Genomic DNA, 23,573 nt, shown 5'->3' with positions numbered 1-23,573 from the left:
GCGGGGGAAGCTGCGCGGAGGGACGGGCCCGGGGCCGGCCCAGCCGGGGAGGGGCGGCGTGGCGGGGCCCCCGCGGCCGCGGGCGGGCAGGGGCGGCGGCGGCACCGCCGGGAGCGCTGCGGAGCGGAGCGAGGCGAGCACGGAGCGAGGCGAACACGGAACGGCGGGACCCCGCGGCAGGATCCACCTGCGGGAGGCGCCGCTCCGCCCCGCCCCGCCCCGCTCGGAGCGCGCCGCCGAGGGCCGGCGCCCGGCGGGAGGGAGGGGAGGCGGCCCCGGGCCCCGCGGAGGCGGCGGGAGGGATGGGACCGGCACCGGCCCCGCCACCTGCCTGAGCCGCTCCCGGAGACGCCGCCGCCGCCGCGGGGAGCTGGTAGGTAGCGGGTCCCCACGGCCGGGAGGGCGCCGCGGGGTGCGGGTCGCCCCGCGGGACAAAGGGGCGGCGGGGAGGATGGCGAGCGCTGCTCTCGCCCCGCCGTGCCCCGGCCGGCCCCTCACCTGCCGGCGGGCGCGGGGCCAGGGGTACCCGGCGGTGCGGGGACCGGGCGGCGGGAGCTGCTGTCCCGGCCGGGGCGAGCCCTCCCTCCCCGCGGGGCTTAATGTTTAACCCCGCTCGCATCCACCGGAGCGCACCCGGCGCCACCTCCCCGGCGGCTGCGGCCACAAAAGGGAGACCGCGGCTCTCCCCGCCGGTCCCCGCCGCGGGTCCGCCGGCGCCGCTGCCGGGGACCAACTCTCCCGGCGAGTGAGGGAACAGCTGGTAAAAAATTCGCCTTTGCTGCGTTTCACGCTTCGGAGGCGTCAGGAGTAGTGAGTGCCCTGTTGCGATCCTCTACTTCGCTTCGTCGCGCCGTGACATTAGTGTTTTGGGGTGGTTTTTTTTTAAAGAAATACATGACACGAGCTCTTTAGTGAAGCGGTTGCTGGAGCTTGGGGCAGTTGTTCGCCTCCTGACCCGAGCGGGGTCCGAGGGGTCGGTGAGATCCCGCCAGGACCCCGTTTGCGCGGTTGCCCCGTCACTCAGGTGGTTTGGTAGTCCTGGGGATGCAGGTCCTTCCTGCAGCTTATCCCGTTATTCCAAGTGACCGCCACTGTCCGCCTGTAACGCAGTTCGCTCTTGTACCATGAAACCGAAGCTGCTTGACATGCAGGGAAAGAGAGAGAAGAAAGAAAGGAGGGTGAAAGGAGGCAGTCAGATTATTCTGTAGGAATTGGACTGAGAAACACGTACTGTTCTCCCTTTCCACTGTGTCCATGTCACTGACACACGTGTCAAAACACCTGCTGTGCCCGGTGTATATGTTAATAGACACACCCTTGGCCTTTCAGTATCGAAGTCTGTTTCACGTTTTCCTAGACATCTGTTCCTACAGCCCTCAGTCAAGCAGGTAAAGCAGTATAACCCTCACACCACCGTCAGCATTGCAGGCAGGTTAATAGAGATGTTAGAAGGCAGTAAGGCTTCTGTAATTGTTAAAGCACGACTCAATTATTTTTGCTGTGTTTTAACAAGTTCTGTGACCAAGAAAAGCAGAAGAGGTATTTTGGCACAGCACTGACAGTGATTTAGTTCTCCTGTATAATTTGGTTTGAGGCAGGTTTTTCTCTCTCGCTGCCTTGGTTTCCTTTCTTCATTTTTTTGCTATGTTAATCATTCTGGCTTCTAGCACGGTGGAAAAACTTTCTTCATTTCAAAATGTAATGGAGACTGTTTGGTTCACAGGCTTTCATACTGGATGATTCAAGATTTATTGTTATTTAACCATCTGTTACAAGAACCACCCCTGAAGTAGTGAACTCTTGCAGAAAAATTACTTGCTTATTAGAAAATGATTCATGTCCATCCTGAACAAGGCAGTTTTCTTTCACCAACATCCATCGCAGGGCATGAGTGCCCAGAGCAAGCAGGAAAATGTGTCTGTAAAGTATTTTAGTGGCACGGGGAGCCCTGGGGTAGCTGTCACTGTTTCCATTCTCTAAACAATTTTAATGCCATTAGTGAGTGTGATTATGTACAAACCGCTTCTAGGGGGTTCCTAGGCTGGATGTCAGAGCAGGGCTTTGTACTGAGTCAAAGGGTGGATTGAGTTTATGACACAGTTTAAATAGAAACAGAAGAGCAGTACTACAGTAGGGCAGCACATCGTAACTCATTCAGTATTGCTCTGTGATAGCCGTGCAGCGAAGTACTCACTTCATACCAGTTTGTTTGATTTGAGAACACCTTTTAGGGTCACCCACAAGTAAGTAGCTGAACACAGAGAGTTTTAACCCTAGCTTTCTTTGCAGCTTTTTGGTTTTGTTTTAAACAAAAAGGAAAAGAGAAAGTAAAAGGAAAGAAGAGCCTTACTGAAAGGTCACTCTTTAAATATAGACTGCTTTTTCAATTCCTTCATTTTTCTGCTTTACTGTTTTTAAAAGAGGAAGAATCTACACAGAAAGAGGTGCTTTGTACAAATTCGCATTTTGTTGTAAATAAGACATATTTATTCTATTTATTGCTGTCCAGAGCTGATTTAGTACTAGTTACGTCTCCAGATGAGATATAATTCTGAAAGTTTTGATAAATGCCTTGGTTTGTGAGCGCTGTTTAGCTTCTGTATTCAGGTGTAAACCCGCAACTCTATTTTATTGTTAGATTTTAATAACATTTTAAATAAAAGTTCTGTAACTGATGTAAAGGCTTTTTTATCCCATATAGCTGCAATGTGATTATAGCACAGAAGCAGCAGGGGAGAGGTGTGGGAAGGTTTGCTCAGAGACATAAAGTGGAGTAAGTACTGCTTTACACACCACAACACGGACACAAATACCATCTTCTGAAGCCTTTTTGGGGGACCAACTCGAGTCCCATCTCCTGTCGTGTTCTCTTCATAGGGCGGCTGCCCTCTGCTGTCTAAATCTGCCTTTCCAGTGCTGGCATTGCTGTGGTGGTGGTAGTAGGGAGATGAGGGAGGGCAGGTTGCAGGGAGAGGTGGTGTCTCTTCTTGGCCCAGATGATAATCCTGGAGGAAGCAGAGAAGCTTTTGGGCACACAGTCTCTTTATGAGGTCGCTATGCTGACAGGCACGAGGGAATCTTACTGCTTGTGCAATTAACAACTGACAAGATGCTTCTAACTTTCCCTTGCCAGCTGAATAAACCAGCCAAAGGCCAGCACTGACTCAATTAGCATGAATGAGGCTTAGACCCAAGAAATGGCTTAAGTGGTGCAATTTAGAGAGATTCCATCTATCGGGAAAGCTTCAAATGTAAATTGTGGGAATAACTTTCATATGAAGCAGGTGAGAGCAAACTGCTTAGAAATATGTGCTCTTAATGACCGGATCACGTACCTGATGCACAGCATAACTGTAGTTCAGCTTGTTCTCAGCTTCTAACTGTGAAACCAGCAAACATCGCTGCATACAGCCCTTACTGACACAAGTAGAACAGTTAACAGTTGACTTATGCCAGTATATATTGTTGTGGGGATGAAGTGGTATCGTTTGTCCCTGTTTACCTTCTTTTTCTGTGTTTTCCTAGTCACTGCTGTGCAAGTATATTTGATAACAGAGCAGGTGTTCTGTGTGCCATTCTTATACCGATGTCAAACTCTCTCATTTCATAACTTGCAAAATGCAGCCACATCTAATATTAATCTTTGCTGTGGAAGGAGTCAGAGGAGCTGGTGGTTTTCCTTGAATACCAAGTACTTTCCAATTTTAGGACATCCAAAATTACTCAATTCTGGTTCATGTTTAAAATGGCTTATATTTTCCAACATGACTCACTTGTTAGGTATAATGCAACACATTCTATAAAGCTTAACCTAGAAAAAAATATGTTTCTTTAAAATTGTCCTTTTTGTTAATGAAAAAGTTGCCAACAGAATGTGTGATCACTTCTGGAAGAGTCAGTATGTGCCTCTGTGGGTATCGATAACATCAGCTCTGTTCATCTGCGTCTGTTTTTTGGAATGAAAATATTTTAGTATCCTGCATGAGTCAATTTATATTTTGGACACTGTGTGCTTTAATGGTAGCCTCTATTCCCAAAGAGGATGCTACCAAAATTCTAAGATTCTAGGCCCACTATTTGAGTTGGACACCTTTGGACTTCAGCAATCTGTAGCTTCTAAAGGTTTTTTTTGATTCAGCTTAGGAATGGAGTATTCCTACAAAAAGCATTGGAGAGAAGGATTTTTCTTTTTTATTCTTAGATAGCTGTGGTTATTTCCTGCATGATTTGCTTTGGTTTACTCATTTGAGGCATTTCAGGAATGATCCTGCAGTTGTGATCAGTGTAACCTCAGCAGGGTTCGAAATATGTGTAAGCTCAACATAATTGTGAAGTTTTGTTTGAATAATCTTTGTGTGAGGGAGATCCTGCCTGCCTTCTTGCCCAGGGCACAATGCCTCCTGCAGCGATTCAGCTGTATGGCTAATTTTCAAATAAACTAATGTTACACATTTTCTTGACACAGTACTGGTGCACGCTGTTCTCTGCAGTCTGAGTCGCTCTGCCTGTGGTTCATAAACACATTCACAGTCCCATTTGCCTCCCTGTGCTCAGAGGGGGTTGGTTTGCATTTCTAATTAATTGAGTTTATAAAGCAATAAGCCAGTATGTTAACTGAAAATTCCCTCAGGAATTGTAATCTTCCTTCATTAGCTGCCCCTGTGTAATTGAATCACCCTTTCTCGTGTAAGCCTAGGGGAGAGTGAATGCTATGTGGAGCAGAAATGTTCCTCTAGTGTGAGTTGCAAGGGGAAGCGAGTGTCCCGTGTGGTCATGTTCTGCAACCCAGCCCCTGTCAGGTCACCTTCTTTGTCCACCCACGTGTCCCTACCATCAGCTTGATGTCTCTGACTAAGACAGCAAATGGTGTGAAGAGATTTTAGGACCTCTTTCAGCAGTCAGAGAGTAGGGGGGAGCTTTCAGTGAATGCGCTAATCTAGCTGAAGGCAGACTCAGTTACTTTTTGCAGGAGCTCTGGTTTCTGAGTGCAGAGATTTGTATGGAGTCTGAATTTTCTTTACACCATGCGAAGACAAATACTGTAACTTCCCCCCGATGTCAGCTGAGAGTTGGTGGCTCAGAGGGTTAAATGCCCTGTCTTTCGGTGTTAACCTGGGCACTTGTTTCAAGGTACAGGTTAAGGCATTAGTTTAACATTGAGAAATCTGAGCTACTTAATGTAAGTTAACTCCATTCAAATCGCTTGACCCTTATTATATTTATTCTCGGTTAGCAAGCCGCTACTTGGCAAGGTAGGTTAATCTTGCAATATGTTTGTGTAATAACTGTACTTCCTTTTGCTTTCCACAGACCGGCATTCAGAATGGCAGGCTTGTCCACTTTAATCCTCCTTTTGTGTGCTGCTAAAGATGTGATGCCCTCCAGTTCTCACTGGAAGCCAACTTGGCCGTCTTACAGAGTTCCTGTTATCCTGCCGCAGTCTACCCTGAACTTGGACAAACCACAATTTGATGCTGAAGCCAGACTGGAAGTGGTATCTCCCTGTGGCCCAGCATGCCACAAAAGTTCTCCGCTACCAACTTATGAAGAAGTGAAGCACTACCTGTCCTATGAAACCTTGTATGCTAATGGTAGCCTCACTGAAACTGAAGTGGGCATATATATTCTGAGCAACAGCGCTGATGGATCTCAAGGCAAATCTCGAACTAAGAGGCAGATCTATGGCTATGACAGCAGGTTTAGCATTTTTGGGAAGGACTTCTTGTTGAATTACCCATTCTCCACATCGGTGAAGCTGTCTACAGGTTGCACGGGGACTCTGGTGGCTGAAAAGCATGTTCTTACTGCTGCTCATTGTATCCATGATGGCAAGAGTTATGTCAAAGGCGCTCAGAAACTGCGGGTGGGGTTCCTAAAGCCCAAACATAAAGATGGCAGCAAAGGGACCAATATCACCAACTCAGCAATGCCTGAGAAAATGAAATTCCAGTGGATTCGCGTGAAACGGACGCATGTCCCCAAAGGATGGATCAAAGGCAATGCCAATGACATTGGCATGGATTATGACTATGCCCTGCTGGAGCTGAAGAAGCCACATAAAAGAAAGTTTATGAAGATAGGTGTGAGCCCACCAGCCAGACACTTGCCTGGAGGGAGGATTCACTTCTCTGGCTATGACAATGATCGTCCAGGAAACCTGGTTTACCGTTTCTGTGATGTCAAAGATGAAACATACGACCTGTTGTACCAGCAGTGCGATGCCCAGCCGGGTGCAAGCGGATCTGGGGTGTACGTGAGGATGTGGAAGAGGCAGAATCACAAGTGGGAGCGTAAAATTATTGGTATATTCTCAGGCCATCAGTGGGTGGACATGAATGGCACCCCACAGGATTTCAATGTAGCTGTTCGCATCACACCCCTCAAATACGCACAGATCTGTTACTGGATCAAAGGCAACTACCTTGACTGCAGGGAAGGATAAAGACAATGAAACTCCTTGAAAGCACTTAATGACTGGTTTTAATTACTCGTCTGAGGAAAGATTAGACTTGAGCTGCAAATGTGTGTGATGTGATCATGTAACATTGGGAGGTGATATGTAGCTTTTCAAGCCAGCCACCTTGTTCTTAGGACAGGGACTGTGTGGTGCTATCATTACAGCTTGAAACTGGGGAGAAAAGACGTCTGCTGGGTGGGGAAGGAGCAGGTGGACTTGCTGAATTTGCAGCTGAGCAACTGAAGATTAATTAGAGGCGGATCAGTAAACAGTATGAAAACAGAACCGTCTCCAAAGAATCTTGTAAAAGGGACACTGTTGACTATCTCATGCCTACAATGTTTGTTTTAATAAATCCTAGGATTAGTAGAAATGCTTTGATCTGAACTTTTAAAAGAAAATATTTCTATGCTGTTGGGGGCTGAAGAGGGGCATTTAATGGTGTTTCCAACCCAAACATTAAAGCTTTGTGTTCCTGCATGAGAAAAGGGAGTGTGAAAAGGGCAAAGCATGCGCCGTGGGAGATGAATGCCACACAAATAGCGTGAAGGGTAAATAACCACATAACACTTCTAACTTCCTTTTGGCCTGAGTGGTTTGAGACTTTATTAGTAACATAGTTAAGAAAAATGGTTTTTGAGCAAACAGACCTTGATGTTGCAAGGATTTGACTGTGAAGATGATGTTGGTCATATGAACAGTGCCATTGCATCCTGCTTTGGGAAACACAAATTGCACATGGGATTAAATCTACAGGAGCTGGGACATAGCCTTACACCTAGCAGGATCCCTATGAATATACTATTATTATAGAAGTGTGTGGGGACAGAGGCTTTTCTGTTTATGACCTGCTTAGATCCTTAAAGGAAAATCTCATGTCAGCAACTCAGATTTTCAGAGAGGAAGCCTGTCTTTAGTCTTGCTGGCTATCTGAATTGCTACCTGCAGAGCACGTAAAGGAGAGAGCAGGACAAAAGGAGAGAGTTTTCCCCCTATTTGATGAAGATCCTTGCTGTTTTACCTAAAAATACATTAGGTAGAGGGACCATAGATTTTTAAGTGTCTCTCAGCCATATCCCTTTGACATGTAATTTGTACAGCATCTTGATTTACGTTTCTTGTGTTGTTTGGGGTAGGAATCTTCTTCCCCATGAAACTGTTGAGTTACAGATAATTCTTGGCAAATGCACAGTTCAGTAAATCTGCAGCTGGAACAGAGCCACACTGTAGGATGCAGCCGTAGTTTGCTGTGAAGTGATCCTCTGCTGTCTCTTATAGATAGCAATGACTTACATTTTTACTGTAGCAGAATTAGAATTTAAAACAAGAACTGTCTTTTATAGGTAAAATCAGTGCAGCCAAATACTGTAGCTCAGCAAACAGCATTAGGAAGTCAATGTGGTCTTTACAAACAGCGTTTCTCTGGTGGATTGTGCCACTGTATTGCAGTAACCCAGTTAAGTACATGCTGCCCTGCCAATATTATTTTTTTAAATAGGAGGATAGACACTGGCTCCAGTTCCAGTTTCTCTTCCACCCATCTCTCACTTGTCTCCTAAAGCTTACCAAGTTGCCCATGGTGCTTAGTGTTGTGGGGCAAATGCAAGTCCTTGGTATGAAATGGCAAAGCTGAGAAGGAAAGAATCTAAGCAGAGCTTCCCTATGCTATACAAATATAAGGAAGATCTTAATTCAGCAAAGCCTTTTTTACACTCTACTAATTACTATGGCATTTGTAAACATATGCCTGATGGTGCTTTATCTTTGTGGTGGCTTTGGCTCTAGTTTTGAAAAACATTTTTGCTAGAGCTGCCTATGATTATTATTTTTATAGAAGCAGCATAAAAAATGTGGACCCTCATGGGCTTTTGGTGCACTCAGATACAAGCAGTTACTAACGCTTTGAAATATGAATAATCACCATATGTATCTGATGGTCTTTTTCTGCCTTTTTATTTTAATTTCCTTTATTCTATGGCTGTTATCTGGAGCACTTTTGTTTGAATGTATCACAGTGAATAAAGAAAAGTTATGGAATTTCAATGCAGACATTCTTGTATTTGTACTATACTGGGTTGCACTTCCAGTATCATTTCAGTGACCTACCTATAAAGACAGATACAGATTTATTAAAATCCTCAATGCCGTTTATTTTCCTTCAATTTTCTTTTGCTCCCATCTGTTAGAGGTTTTTGTTTTGGTGGGGGTTTTTTGTTTTGTTTTTTGGTAGGCTTAATTACTTTGTGCCTTTGGATGGTAATAATCAATCTTAGCAGTTGCAGTTCCAGAGCCAGTCGTGAGCTCTGATTAGTTAGAGCTGAAAATAACGTATTAGACTAAAAAGCCACATTGTTTTTATGAACTTTAGAGTAAATAAACTCTGGAGGAATTTGACCCAGTCAGCATAAGGTCATAAGTGAGGTCGGTCCATCTTCTTTTTCTTTTAGTTTATGCAGTTTTAAAAAAGTTCCTCTGAGGCTAGCGGTGAGACTCACAGTTTTTAGAGAAAAGCAGGATGCAGAAATTTTTTCTTTTTGAAATTGCTACCCATACAACTTTCCTGACATCTGGGTGTGCACACTACACCATTTGGGCTTGAGAGCATCAGTCCCGACTTATTGGACATATTTCACACCCACTGATCCTGCTCTGTTAGAGTGTACGCTGAGAACTTTTCGTGGAATCACGGAACCATTTACATTGGAAAAGATCTTAAAGATCATCAAGGCCAACTCTAAACAATGCCTGGTTGACCATGACGCGGCGTTCCTAAGTGCCGCATCTACATGTCTTTTAAAAACCTCCAGGGATGGCGACTCCACTGCTTCCCTGGGCACTCTGTTCCAGTGCTTGACGACCCTTTCGGTGGAGAAATTTTTCTTCATATCCAATCTAAACCTCCCGTGGTACAAATTAAGGCCGTTTCCTCTGGAGTAATGTGACTAAGGTAGTTTTTGGGGGTTTTGTGTGGGGTTTTTTTAAAGTATGCAGCAAGTTTAGTGTAATCAGGAGTGGGAGAGTCCCTTTCCAATGTATACCCTGTGCAAACATTCCGGATTGTTTTGGAAAGAAGAGGAAATCTCAGATAATATAGTCCGAATTGTGGTGCTGAAGTTCAGTGTAATTTCACATCTGCCTACTGGAGTTGGTGGTAATTTTGCCAGTGTATTCATTCCAAGTGGGGCTGGGGCTTGCTAGGCAGATTTGGAAATCGCATCCTGAGGATATTTGCTTTTATGCTGCAAAGAGGGCTCCTTTAAAGCCAGAATTTCAAACTGTGAGAAAGATAGCCATGCAGTCAAAATAATGCTCATCAAGGAAACACAAGTAGCTAAATTGTCTACAGGCACGACACTTGAAATTTCATTGTCCAACTGGTGACTGCCAATGACCTGCAGAACTGAGTGATATACCTCATTATTCTTGTATCTGAAGGCTAGACAGTAGATGAATATCGAGGGGCTGTTTTGGCTGTGAATGGAAAGGATTAAAATCTGCTCCTGCATCTGTAAGAGGCTGCCATAGGAAAAATTTTACTTAATTGGAGAACAGTGCTGTAAACGGAAGCTGAGGTCTCGAGAAAACACAGACCTTGCCGAGCTCTTCCCTAGCACACACTGAACTTAACCTACTGAAGAGTGCAGAATATCATCAAGTTTCTTTCTCAGAGGAAAGATATTTGCCTTGCATCTGTAATTGTTTTGCAACTGAATTCCCAGGCCTGCCTGTTTAGACGGCAACCCTCGTCTTAAAGTTGCACGCTGAACCCCAAGCAAGTATAATACATGCTTGAAATTCTTTTCCGTGTTTCCACTTAATCTGCCATTTGTTAGCGGGCTTTGGTAGCATGCCAATGCAATATGTACAGGCCTTGAGAAGAGAAGCTTTCAATGAGTGGATAAAGTGTGTTGGGTAAAAACTTCTCGCTTTCCAGGAGTAAAAAGGAAGCATGGACAGAGAAGAGCAGCAGAGAAGAGCAATGTGATTTGTATCAGAGGAGCAGGATTCCTACTCGATTGGTTGCTGTGTATATATGGACCTGTGTGGATGTGCATGTGTTTAGGGTTTTTATAAATAATAATGTTAATTTCCACTCCTTGTTCTACTAGGTACAGAAGAAAAACTTAAGGGGTGAGGTAAATTAAGTCTCTCCAAATGAGTATGTCAGTGCCAACTCCAAATCCAGTGTGCAACACAGATGAGAAGTTTAGACTGTGGCTTGTCTAATAGGTACACAAGAGAAGAGTGACAGTGAAATAAGCGTTGGGAACCTGATCTTTTCCTCCCAGAAGATGATTCTCCCTGTCTCACATGGTGACTATTAGGCTCCACATGCTTTGTGCCTGCTGGCAAAGGTGGTGTGCGCTTTTATAGGTAAATGATTATACAAGGGAAGAGAAACATCTTAACATGCTCCAGACACTATTATTAACACTGATTATTTCCAGGATAAAATTATTGGTGATGCTTTTGATGTGGATTGATTTTTAACTAAGTGGGCATAGGTTGAGCCATGAAGCAGGCTCATACTGCTTTTTTTTATCTGAAGGTCTCTAACAGTAATTAAGTGCTCATGGCTCAAGGGCAGATGGTGTATGTTCATCTGCAAACTTTAAGGACAATGTTGTTTTTTTTTTACAATAAATTCCATTTAAAAGATATGTATGCATCAGCAGTTTAACAAGAAGTTAAACACTTCTATTAGTTCACCAAGCAAATAATCATAAAATAAAATACTCCATTTAAATGGCGTATGTAATGAAAATATCTGATACATGTTAACTGATGTTTGTTTATTTGCAGTCATTTCAGTTTTTGAAATTCGTGCTGATTTGGTGAGGACCAAATCCAATAAAAGAGTGTGTTCAAGACTTTGGGAGTCTGGAGGTTGTTAGTTCATACAGGAGTGACAGCAGTAATAAGTAGGAGTAATAAGCAGAAAAGTATAATAATTTTTTTCTGCTTATCCTAAACAACTTCTTCTAACTGTTTTATATCACATTATCATAGATTTGGTGATTTTCCAGAGGTTTCGTGCATGAAAAAGTTAATCTAGTGATGATTTAGATTATTTTTTGCATCCCTTTACCTTTGAAGCCAGATGTGTTTACTGCTATGGACAGGTCAGAAGAGCAGAAAAATGTTCACATTTGCAAAAGTTTGGTCAAGGCTCATCTGACATGAAGTCTGGCTTCTGAGCTGAAGTTGAGGAAGGGCAAGGAGAATTGGGATTGTTCATCCTGGAAAAGAGAAGGGTTTCAGGTGGCCTTATTGTGGCCTTCTAGTACCTGAAGGGAGCCTACAAGAAAGATGGAGAGAGACTACAAGAACATCTAGGGATAGGACAAGGGGGAATGCCTTCAAACTAAAAGAGATTTGGTTTAGATTAGATATTAGGGAAATATTCTTTACTGTGAGGTTGATGAGGCACTGGAACAGGTTGCCCAGAGAAATTGTGGATGCCCCATCCCTGGAAGTGTTCAAGGCCAGGTTGGATGGGGCTCTGGGCAAGCTGATCTAGTGGAAGGTGTTCCTGCCCACGGTGGGAGGTTTGGAACTAGATGATTTTTAAGTTCTTTCCAACCCCAACTATTCTATGATTCTGTGATGCTATATTTGTTATCGTACAGAAAGGAGTAGCTTTAAGTAGGGCATTTTAGATGACTTTGAACCTGAGATAGTTAGAAAATGGTTCCTTTTAGCTGTTTTCCCAATTTCTCTATACTTTTTCTGTTCCTGCCCATCCTTGGAAAATAAAGTTTCCTGTGATGAAAAAGAATGGAAATCCTTAAAAATGAGGGGATAAGGTGCACTCAAGAAAACCTGTTCAACTGGTAAGTTTGTGCTTTCCGGCTGCAAAGAGGGAGCCTACCCAACAGCTTGACTGTTCTGATCATTCTGGGACAGGGAGGTCACACTTGCTTTGATCTTGACCAAAAATTTCCACCTGGGTCAAAGAATCCTTTCTGATAAAAACACTTTTGAAATCAGGATGTTTCAACAAAGGTTTGGTTTCTATTAATTGCCATTCATAGAAAAGTCTATTTTTCTAATGCATTTCCAATCACACCCTGCTTCAGTTAATATTTCCTCCTGTGTTCTGGTCTCCGTGGAAATGAGGATGATGTCCCTACTTGGAAGATGACCTTATATCTTATCAACAGCATTTAACAAAATTCTCTTGTCCAAAAGTCTTGTTTTTTCTGAATTAATTGCAGGTTTGTTTGCTGTGAATGGAGGACACGGGGACTTGTTTCACTGTTGGTGGGCCAAGGAGGATGTGAGGAGGTTCTCACCACTGCAGCAAAGGGTCAGACCACCGTGGGACTGGAGCTTACAGAAACAGGTGGAGCCACAGGGGTTTTCTGGCCTCCACTGTCTCACAAAAGCTTCACTCACCAAAGAAGCGTGGGGTGGAAGAAAATGTCACACTGGGCTTCATCCTGCACCCACCAAGGCTGCTATTGTGTTGGGTGGGAGCAGGATTGGTGCGCAAAGGGATTTGCCACATGGCTTAAATGTCACCATTCGTGTGGGAGCACTTCTCTCCAGCCAGCCCTTCTGAGGGATCATTGTGGGCAATGAAAGGGCAGGAAAGACTTTTCCAGAGTGTGTGGGTGGCAGAAAAGCAACCCTTCATGCTGGGAACACATCAGATGTGCAAAAAACTTTGGAAAGTCATTTCCCTGAGGTAAAGAGCTCGATTTATTGAGCTCTACAGGTGGAAGGAGGACAGCTTTGCTCAGCAGGCCCCTCCACATGCCCAGAGATATCTCTGGCAACAGCCGAGCAGGAGAGGGATTGCCACACTCACCTTTATGGATGAACCACTCGATATCTGTCACCTGTCTCCTGCAGGAAGTAATTATTTAATTGGAAGACTGATGGAAACTGAGAGAAAAACTTGAAAGAAGCTGAGAGGTGTTCAGTCCCTGGTACCACTTAAATAACTGATTAAAACAGGTACCTAGAAATACTAATGTTTTTTCTAGGTAGCTGTGGCCATTGCTGTTCTTGCTAGCGCTAAAAACCTTGACTGCCTGGGCTGGACTGAAGCTTGTGGGTAGTGTGGAGACATCTACTTTAGAAATTCCCATTTCCCAGGTCTCACAATAAAAACAGACTTTCTGTCTCCTTGTTTCCACCAGACCTCATTCAGGAAACACAATCCCCTTTTAAGTCCATGATCTTAAGCTCTGTATAATGAAATATCTTTAGGGTATTTCTCAGTAATCAGCTCCCTGAGTTCTTCCTGTGAGACATTATACTGCTCTTCCTAGCTTTATGTCATCAGCAAATTTCATTAATGTGCTCCTTCTTCTTGGGCAAGTGTTGCTAGTGAAGGTATCTAGTTCAGACAGGCTAAGAGTGATGCTTGAGAAGCTGTGCTTGTAACCTCTCTCTTCCCTGACGCTTCCCCTTTCAACACCTTTTGTCTCTGCTTCAGCCAGAAATTTTTGTTAATAATTCCCTATATGGCACCATTTTAATTGCTTTGCTGAAATCCAGTTAGATGAGGTCCACCAAAACCAATTAGTATAAATTAAATTTTTGCTTGAGCAATGCTAAGAATCTGCAATAAATTATGTGCAAAATAGATGGCCTATTTCATCATGCTCACTCTAATCTGTATTTTAAGGTTCACAAGAAAAAAAACCCACAGCAATTAAGATTACAATTTTGGGGCATAGGTTTTAGTGTAATGCTATCAAAATAACTGAGGGTCATATCAGACAAAATTTCAAAATTATCTAGGTTTCAAACCTAGGAAAAGATTGTATACATTCATTTTTCTTAAACTCTAATCCAGAGCATAAATACTGTGTTGCTTCTCTTTCTTCATAAAGCTGATCATTTAGAAGCTGAAAAACCACAGATAAAGCCTAAGGACATAAAAGGGATGTTTTTTGTTCTATAGCTGCCTTATTTGCATTGTTACTAATCTGAGCAGACGCAAGATCTTTAGCATCATCATGATGATAAAACAGCTTGTTCTTTTGATGTTAGATAAAACACAATTTTGATGTGATTCTGAAGCCAAGAAACATAAAATCTGCTGTCATAATATCTTCCTCTACACTTGAAGGGGCTGTGAGACATCTGGAAATGGAAGATTCTTTTTTTTTACCCCATAAAAAGAATAGTGTTGCCCTCTTTTTCTTCCCAGTTTTGACTCTTGCAGTCTGGAAAGATTACAAAAACAACCTGTGAAGTCAGTTTATGGAAGGCTTTCTTAGAAATCCACTGTTTAGGATGTGAAATATTTTGTTTATCTGAGTGGAAGAGTTGAATCAGAAATCAAATTTAGGATTATTGTCAGGACTAGGTCACACAATCCCCTACTCTTTCGAAGCTGTTGCTGATGAGAGGGTCACAGTTCCCTGTATCACCACCTTGCCTCTGCCACAGCCTTGGAGGGGTCTCCAGCACACAGGTGTGACCTGGAATAGCCAGGGGCTGCCAGGACCCCTGTTTCCTCTGCCAAGGGGCAGAAGGAGCAACCTGGATAATCTTGGCTGCTCAGCACCCAGCTGGGATTTGTGTTTTCCAACACCATCACAATGAAACAACCAGAGTCATGTACCCATCTGACTTGAGAAAATCCTGTTTGATCGCTCTTAGGTTTGACTAAGGTACTTCCATGGCAAATTTTTGGGTTATTTTGGTTTGGGTTTTGTTTTGCTCATCTCTGTTGTTAGCTGCTCCCAAATTTCCGTAATGATGTTTTTTCTAATGATACAGTAAGAATTGCAGCGTTGGGACTTATGTGCAGGGAAACTTCTTGTTACATTGGTACCAAACACTTGCACCTTCACTTAATCATTTGCTTTCAAGTGCTTTATTTTTTTCCAGAAGTCCTGTTGCTGAGGTACAAGCCACAGGAAACCATATACCCAGTAACACACACTCGCTTTTGTGAAAGATCTGTAATTTGAAGGTGAAATGAAAACAGGCTACAGGATTTAATGAACTATTTCACATGATCAGTCTGAATTTAATACATATGGTGGCTTTGGGTCTCACAACACTTCACGGGAGACCAAGGGCCATTGCTACTACATTCTTTAATAAACGGGGAAATCAAAGTCTGCAAATGCTGAGTTCTCTGCATATTTTTGCTGCTTAGTGCTTATGTGCCTGCTAAATGTTCTTACCAAGGCAGAACATGGTATATTACAAGGCATGTCAAAGAGAAAGCGTGGCTTGCTTTGATCTTGGGGGTTCCTGTGCTACTTGCCACTGAAGGTTTACATTTGCTTTTCATATACTATATGCAGTTTGTTTGGCTTTCAGTAAAAATGACAGGCAGAATTAATAACAGCCCTAATATCTCATCAGGAGATGCATTCCAAAAATATCTGTCTATCTACACAGTGAGTGTTTGAAAGCCTACATAGGATCCTTGTCAATAAAATTCTTCTACTTCACTCAAAGAGGGAAAATGCTTTTCCCTTTTGTTTGGGAAAATGCTTTCCTCATTACAATGTCTTACTTTCACGCATCCAGAAGGCTATTGAAGGTAACTGATTATTTCTTAATCAGCCTTTTACACTACTACAGCCCAAGTTTGCCTTTTGTTTATTAAAAAAATATTACAAGAATGTTTTGTGTAGCAAAGAATGAAGCTATGTTGTAATTCTCTGGGACACATTGGGGAAAGCACATGGAAGTGTTTAATTACGATGTTTTATCAATGTATGTGGACCTTGACTTAAAGCTGCATGGCCCAAGAGGATCCTCGTATTCCTGAACTCCAAAAGAGTTCAGAGATTCCAAACTTAGACTGCTTTACAGGGATCCATCTGGTACCTACACTAGTCAGCAGCACACGTGGAGCATGGTTTTATAGCACAGACACTCCATCCCTTGAGCACAAACTGCATCACTAGATGGTTTGGTATTTTGAGGATGGGCCAACTATGTGGCCAGGGACAGGAGTTCTCTTTGTTTTTATACTTCTCAGATATTTCCTGACAACAAAGGAATGGTAAAACTTAGGATTCTCAGATTCCCATCTCTGCCCTAATGAACAGAAATTCCTCTGCATATTTGCATGCCAAGTTTTATCTTGTCTGCTGCACTCCTCATTCTTCCTCATCACTACCATCTGGTGCTGGAGACGTTCCACTTTGTGTTGTCTAAACTGGTTATCAGAGAGTTAATGAGTACCTGGATAATACAGAAGGGAGATATGCTTCTCCTTCCCGAACATCCTGTTAGTCAGTGGGATTTCCCCTCTCCTTGGCTTTATTTGTGATGCAGTAAAAATAGATCAACAGAGTTCCATGCAGTATTGTGAGCAGAGTTTACTTTTAATCAAGCTATGTGGTCTTTCTACAACATCAGCGACAAAGCTGCTATTAAATACCTTTGAAGTTCTTCATAGCCTCCAACTTCAAATGCTTCAGCAAAACAGATCCATTAAAGCTTTTAGCTAAGAGATAAAGAAGGTGAGTAATAGGAGCTTGGAAACAAAGCTGGCTCTGTTTCCTTTGGAGTGTTGAACAACTCTTCAAATACCAATGGGCATGAGCAAGCCCAGCCAAGGAAGGGAAGGAAGATAAGAATATGTTTGGATACCATCCATTCTCAAGAAGAGGCAAATGATGAGAGAGAAACCTTTTCACAAACAAAATCATAGTTTTGTGTCACACACAGTGTCAGGCCCAAGGACTGTTTTCATGTAAAAAATGGAATTATCCACCAGCTGCTGTGTGGTGTGAACACCAGCAAGTTGAAAACAAGACCCCGATCTCTTAAAATGCATGGGATTTATGTCTTATGGTATCCAACTTCTAGAGCATCACCTTCTATCCACAAAGTGATTGGTGACATTCAGCCCTTTCTCTTGATTGATGACTGTCCAAACACCAAGAGCTTCTCAGAGTAAGGTCAAAGTCAAGAGGTGTCTATAAAAAGTGCTAGACAAGGAGACAGGTAAGAGTTGGCCTCTGCCTGGAGACCGCCTGTCTACCATAGGGAGGAGCTGTTCTATAAATCAATAAAAAGTCCAGACAGACAGAAAAAAAGAAAGCATTAGAGATTAAAATCATGAGGTCATGGTTCACAGGTTCACAGGTTTGTGCCATACCAGAACACTTCTCCACCCCTGCACTGTTTCAGTGGGAAGCACTCCTCCCCTGCACATGTGAAACATTAACTGAAGTTAAGGCTGCAAATTTCTTGGGCAGGACAGTGAACGCAAAAGCTCTGTGTAAGGCTCACTCACTAGTCTTCTAAGTCCAGGTCCCATCTTCTATCACAGCCAGTTACCCATTTACTGACTTTTTCTCCTCTTTTTAAGCTCATCCCTTCACCTGGGCTGGTTCCTATCACCTCTGGTCTGAGCTGGCTCCTCATCTCCCTACAAAGATAGGAAAGGAGAATATCCTGGCCACTCATTCCCTTCTTCAGTCTCTATGTCACCTCTGTATTGACTACCTATCTACATCCTTGACTACCTGTTCTGAATCAGATTCTCCAAGTCAGAGTCTCACATGGAAATTTAGATCCTTCTCAACTTATCTGTCATTTCTTCTTTCTAATCCCAAATTTCCACCTACTCCTATTTTAAGCATTCCCATGTTGAATTAAAATGATGCTTTCTCAGTGCTTTTAGGAGCCCCAGTCACCCAGAGCAGAGCAGATCCTAACCCTTGGTTCCAACATGAGCCACTGCTCTTCATCATTGGGAAAGTCAATGTTTCTCCCTGCTGTCTTCAGCTGGAGCAGTCACAGAGGTGTGGTGGATTTGATGCCTTTGCAGTCAGGTTAACACCAGGCCCTGGTTAGCAGCACACTCTCATGGGTGTAAATTGTTTAAGCACATGGCATAAAAATGAAAAGTTTGAGCATGTACAGTAAGGACATTCTTCAAAGACAGTAGTTATTTGCGCAGGAGAAGCTTCTGTAATGTAAACATAGGTTTGGGGTTTTTTGCTGAGAGCGTAGAGGTTGGTCAGATTTGGGCAGACTTTTAGAAAACTGTAAGAGAGATATAAGGCTGAAAACACGTGGTCTGCTAAAATATGTTTCTCTCCCTAATCCAGCAGCACTGGAACAGTCTTTTTATACCTCTTTTTTTTTTTTTTTTTTTTTTTAAACATGCGCCACAACCTCTTTCATTTCCCTGTTTCAACCCAGGAATGAATGAAGTTTCAGAAATATGTGAACAGAAGGCTGAACATCAGGAAGATCACCATCTTACAGCTTGAGTTTGCTAAGATCTTAGGACTTTTAATAGTATCTTCTAAAGGAAAGTAGCAGGGAACCTCAAAAATAGGCAGTCTGAGACTTGTAGTTGAGCGCTGACAGGAATTAGGGAGCAGAGGATCTAAGACAAGAGTTCAAGAGTTCTTGAGCTGCTTAAAATGTTTTGAAGGCAATGCCAGGAAGAGCTGTGTGTGTAGTCGGAGGACTGGAGAAAAAGGAATGTTACGGCAGCAAAAAGGATGTGAAAGACCGACTGGACATCTGTTTGTTCATTATGGCAATTGTGGTTCAATTCCATTTAGAAGTGGACAGAAAACCGTTTTCTACTTCCCCAGTGGAGTTGCTCTACTCTTCTTCAGGGAGAGAAAATTGGCATGAAGGAAAAGAGACATACATGAAGGGAAGAGAAAGGCAAGATGACATTTTTCCCTGGGAAGTATTATGTTTTAGTTAAGTTAGAAGAGAAATTTACTGAACAAAATTAATAACTGAATGATATCATTACAAATAAATCCTATAAGCCATTTTCATCCCATTGTACAATTTCATCCAACTTACAGTAGACGATGACAACTCAAGCAGCTGTAGAGATTTCTGACAAGATTCAAATGTAAATAACTGAAGCAAAATAATCAGGACTGATGTGATTTTAGACAGATTTAGTGTGGTGAAAATTTGAGACAGAGTTAGAATTAAGTTTTAAAAGAGAGACAATTTAGTTCTTAGCAAGAATTCTAACACAGAGGAAACAGTGAGATTCGATCTTCTGGGGGGATATTTATGTTCTGTTGAACAGAAGAACTCAAACCATATTAGTCTGTTTGGAGAACTTAGTTGTAACTGAAAGAGAAGCTATAACCAAATCATTCCCGTTTTATACCAGACCCAGAAGGAAGATAATGCCTGGAATTCAGACCTGGATTTACTTCCCCTGCCTGTGTAACCACACACAGATTTGGAAAACATTTAAACATCAAACTCCAATGAAATAAAGAGAATTAGTCTGGGCTTTAGTTTCTCTGGATGCAATGTGGGCTGAGTAAATGCAGATGTCTATAATGTGATAAACACTTCTTCACAGTCAATGGAGAGGAGAAGCCATTTTGTAGGTCACAATTCAAGTTTCCTTAAAGTTGATGTTTAAAATAGGTCAGATGAATCACTGAATAAAATTGTTTCTCTCTTTTGTCTCTAAAAGTAGCCGAGGGCTCTTAGCTCAGTTACGGGAGAATGGAACTTTCCTGTTTTGGAAAGGTAGTTTACAGCTAAAACTGTTAAATTTGGAAGGTGTTCAGATGCTGGTCTAGCAACATCAAAGTACTATAGATTTGAAAGGTCAGTCTGGAACACACTTTGCTTCCTCTTAAAATTCAAAGGGATTTGAGTCAGATGTGATCTCCACAGCATGTCATTAGGGCTTCTACTCATCTCTGAGAATTGTTCTGATTTTCTGGGATCCAGTGAAGCACTAGTCACCAGGCAGACCTGTGATGGGCCCCAGCACAGTCACTCCTATCCTTTTGACACTTGACTTAGTGTGCCACAAGCCAAATAAATTAAGAAAACTCTAACTGCATGCAGTACAGAAAAAAAAATTAAAATTGAAATTGTGCCCAGTTGACCATGACTAACTGCACATTTACAGGGTTTCGTATCTATTAGTTGTATTTTATAAGGTTACTTTTCATTCCCCCTTTCAATACTTTCTCCCTTTCTTCTTTTCAAGGAGTGTTTGTTTTATGCTGCATACATCCTGCTGGGCACATGGTTCAGCATCACATCACCTGGTCTGGAAACCATCTTGAAGTCAGGAAACCTGTGCTTCAAATCTTATTTCATATTTAGTATTGATCTGATCCTCTGACCACATCAAATGCAAGCAAAAACCACCACATTCACAAGATGCCTACTTTCACCAAATCTCTTCTGTATTGCTTCAGGAACAGGAAAATTGATTCGACCTTCACCATTTGTAGGTTCCCCGCCCCTGTCCCCAATCCCTGTGACCTTTATAAAGGCATCTGTCCCTTCCTGTCTACTCATTTCCTCTCAAACACTTTCTGCAGCATTTAGCTACTAAACACCTTTTCCCTTTATGTTTGACCTTTCCAAAGCCATGCAAGATTTTATAGCACAAATCTCAAAGCCATAGTATATTCTACCCTGTCAGCTCACAGCACTAAGTTCTCCCTCTGTGGCTTCTTCTCCTTTACCTTACACAGTTCAGTTTGCTTTTTGTCATACAGGCTCATCAGGTGCTGATGCAGTGTGCTGTTTGAACATGCTGTGAAGTCCCAGGTTCCACAGGGAAGTGGTCATAGTACTAAGCCAGTCTGAGTTCAAGAAGTTTCTGGTCAATGCTTTCAGGCATACGGTGTGATTCTTGGGGCTTCCTGCATAGGGCCAGGAGTTGGACTAGCATTCTGGTAGGTCCCTTCCAACTCAGCATATTGTATGATTCCATGATTAAAGGTGTGGATTCAGGATAGCACTGTAGCACCAAGCAAGATCTGATTCTGTGTTTGTGGGTGGAGAAATTTCCCCACCACTACCTTCAACAAAACCAAATCATGGTTGTTCATGGTACTTTTCACACTGTTGCAAGATCATTGAGGGGAAATGCAGAGCTGTTCTTTTTTTTTTCTTTTTGCAACTCTTCAACTTTCTTGAGGATCCTCATGTGCAGAAAAACTGTGATATCCGGGTGACTCTTGTTCCAGGAGTTTGGGCAATAGGATCCTGTTTGCCTCCACAGACATCACCTTCCCATCCAAGACTTTCAAAAGTCACTTATCTATTTTCACTGCTTTCTACAGGTTTGCACCTCTTGAGGTCTGAGGACAGCTCCACTCCCTCTCTTCCACTGTTTTCTCCATGTTTACACATCTCCCTTTGCCAAAAATTTCTTCTTGAAAGTTTCCTTCACACTCATTGAGCACTGTTGGCTGTAATTCACCTCTTCTTACCTGTGAAAAATCAAGACTTATCTCATCTTTTTGATTACCTCACTTATCGTAAGGAAGAAAGATGACAGTAAGATTCTCTGGTACATGCTGAATGGAAATTCCTACGAGCCAGAGAGAGAGCATAGAGCTTCAGAGGAGCCACAGACTGTTTTTCTGTAATAAACTCACCAAAATGATCCAAAAGTCTTTTGAATGTAAGTTTTGTTAGAGCATGAACACCAGGCCATGAGAAAAGGCTCCTATGTCCCTGCTGGCACCTTGTGGCATATCTGGAAGAAAGGTGTCAGCTCACTCAGGGACTTTCTGAGCTGCAGCAAATGATACAGAGCCCTTGGTCATGCTTTCCTTTTCCTTCCTACTTCTGCCCCTCTCACCTGCCTCACAGTTTCTCTGTGGTTCTGCAGGACTTCTGTTCTGAGCTGGGACACTCTCCTTGTCCTACAACTCCTCCCCTTGCCATCTGGAGACACTCAGTTCCCTTCAGGCAATGGATAATTTTCCATCTACCTGCCCTGGTCACTGAAAATATGACATGAACAGAAGCAAGCAGACCAGAGCTATGATTTTGTCCTCTAAGTGGGAGATTTACCTTTCCAGCACCTTGGTTGCTCCTGGTTCCTACTTGTCAATGGCAGCTCCCAAGCATTTTCTCCCTTTGCAGGCTGTCACTTGGTTATTCTGTCCTTTTTGTTGTGGTTTGGGGAATTCTAAAAATTCATGGAATTGCTATATTGTGTGAACTACACAGCGTGTGCCAGCAGGCCTGGCAGTGTCTTTGGTTTTTACAATTAATGGATTTTTTTGATGGTTTTCTTCAACACAAGTCTTATAAGAGTCTGATAAGTCTCTCATGCTATCAGGTCCTTAACAGCACTCGGATGTCAGAGACAGTAATGGCAAAAAAGATTTATTCCACCATCTAGTTCATCCCTCTGCTGTTGCACAATTATTCCCCAGAGAGCACTTCAGGCTCCCATCCAAGAAGTTTTTATGTTTAGCTTCAATCTCAAAAGCAGCTCTGCGAGCATGATAGTGCAAGGCTCATTGTCTGCCTTTCAGCCATTTCAAAAATTAATTTGCCCAATGTACAAATAAAAGGTTATTTCTTCCCCTTCCAGCAATCAGACCCATAAACTGTTTGAAACATCAAAGCCAAACTGCATTTCTTCTGGCTCTAATTTCATTAGCCAGAAAGCATCTGCAACTGGAAATGAATCTGCAGCTGTGTTGATAGTTTGCAATCCAGAGTTGAAAATCACTTCACTTTCCTATGGCTCTGTTAGCACTTTATTGCAGGCAGAAGGGGAAAGGAAAGAAATATTGTAATTAATATGGGTAATAATTTTAGAAGAGTGCTCTTTATTGAGTGATGTTTGTATGTGTCAGTATTTCAAGGAACTCCATTTTTAAAAGGCTGCTTGACTCTGACAGTCACTTTAGGTAAGATATGAATCATAATTCACTAAGATCTAGTTTGATTAGAGGCACTGACTTCATTAGCGGTAAGAGGGAACAGGGACAGGTGATTAACACAGCTCGGTGAGGCAGCAGAGAGATTTCTTCTCTTGAGCTACCATGGGGGAAGAACCTGCTTTTTCTTGTCTGTGCCTCTGTGACCCTTCTCTGGGGAAATACCATTTACTGATTTTTGTCTTTTGCCTTATAAATGACACAGGTGTTATGAGGCACCAACGGGGGCATAGGTAGCCCCCAAATCCTCATTTTGTTGAATACACAGAAAATGCACAGCACTGCCTGCATGCCAGGGACCCACCCTGTTCCTGAAATATGAGACATTTTATGGGATAGTCACCCACACTCAGTCACCGGGCTACTATGAGGATTAGTTCATCCATATTGAATGTGTTTTCGAGAGCTCCAGCCGTGTAGTGACAAAGCTCATATGGCCAGAAATAGTAAAAACTACTGCAGATGCA

At 42.8% G+C, this 23,573-nt stretch overlaps 1 protein-coding gene across 2 annotated transcripts; it reads left to right on the top strand.

Moving 5' to 3' along the window:
* The first annotated feature begins 129 nt into the window (after positions 1 to 129).
* On the top strand, positions 130 to 8,500 carry PRSS23 (serine protease 23). 2 transcript variants are annotated; one of them, XM_027725087.2, is made up of 2 exons: positions 130 to 373; positions 5,311 to 8,500. In XM_027725087.2, the coding sequence occupies exon 2, from the start codon at positions 5,324 to 5,326 to the stop codon at positions 6,440 to 6,442; it is 1,119 nt and encodes a 372-aa protein (XP_027580888.1). In that variant the 5' UTR covers positions 130 to 373; positions 5,311 to 5,323; the 3' UTR covers positions 6,443 to 8,500. The 2 variants fall into 2 exon arrangements, with proteins under 2 accessions (XP_027580888.1, XP_027580889.1); XM_027725088.2 differs by lacking the exon at positions 130 to 373 and adding an exon at positions 3,147 to 3,284.
* Positions 8,501 to 23,573: the final 15,073 nt, after the last annotated feature.

The sequence above is a fragment of the Pipra filicauda genome, unplaced genomic scaffold (genome assembly GCF_003945595.2).
Source record: "Pipra filicauda isolate LSUMZ 115617 unplaced genomic scaffold, ASM394559v2 scaffold141_size4267151_pilon, whole genome shotgun sequence".
Classification (NCBI taxonomy): Eukaryota; Metazoa; Chordata; class Aves; order Passeriformes; family Pipridae; genus Pipra; species Pipra filicauda.
The sequence above is the reverse complement of the archived record's forward strand: the minus strand, read 5'-3'. Positions and strand labels throughout refer to the sequence as shown.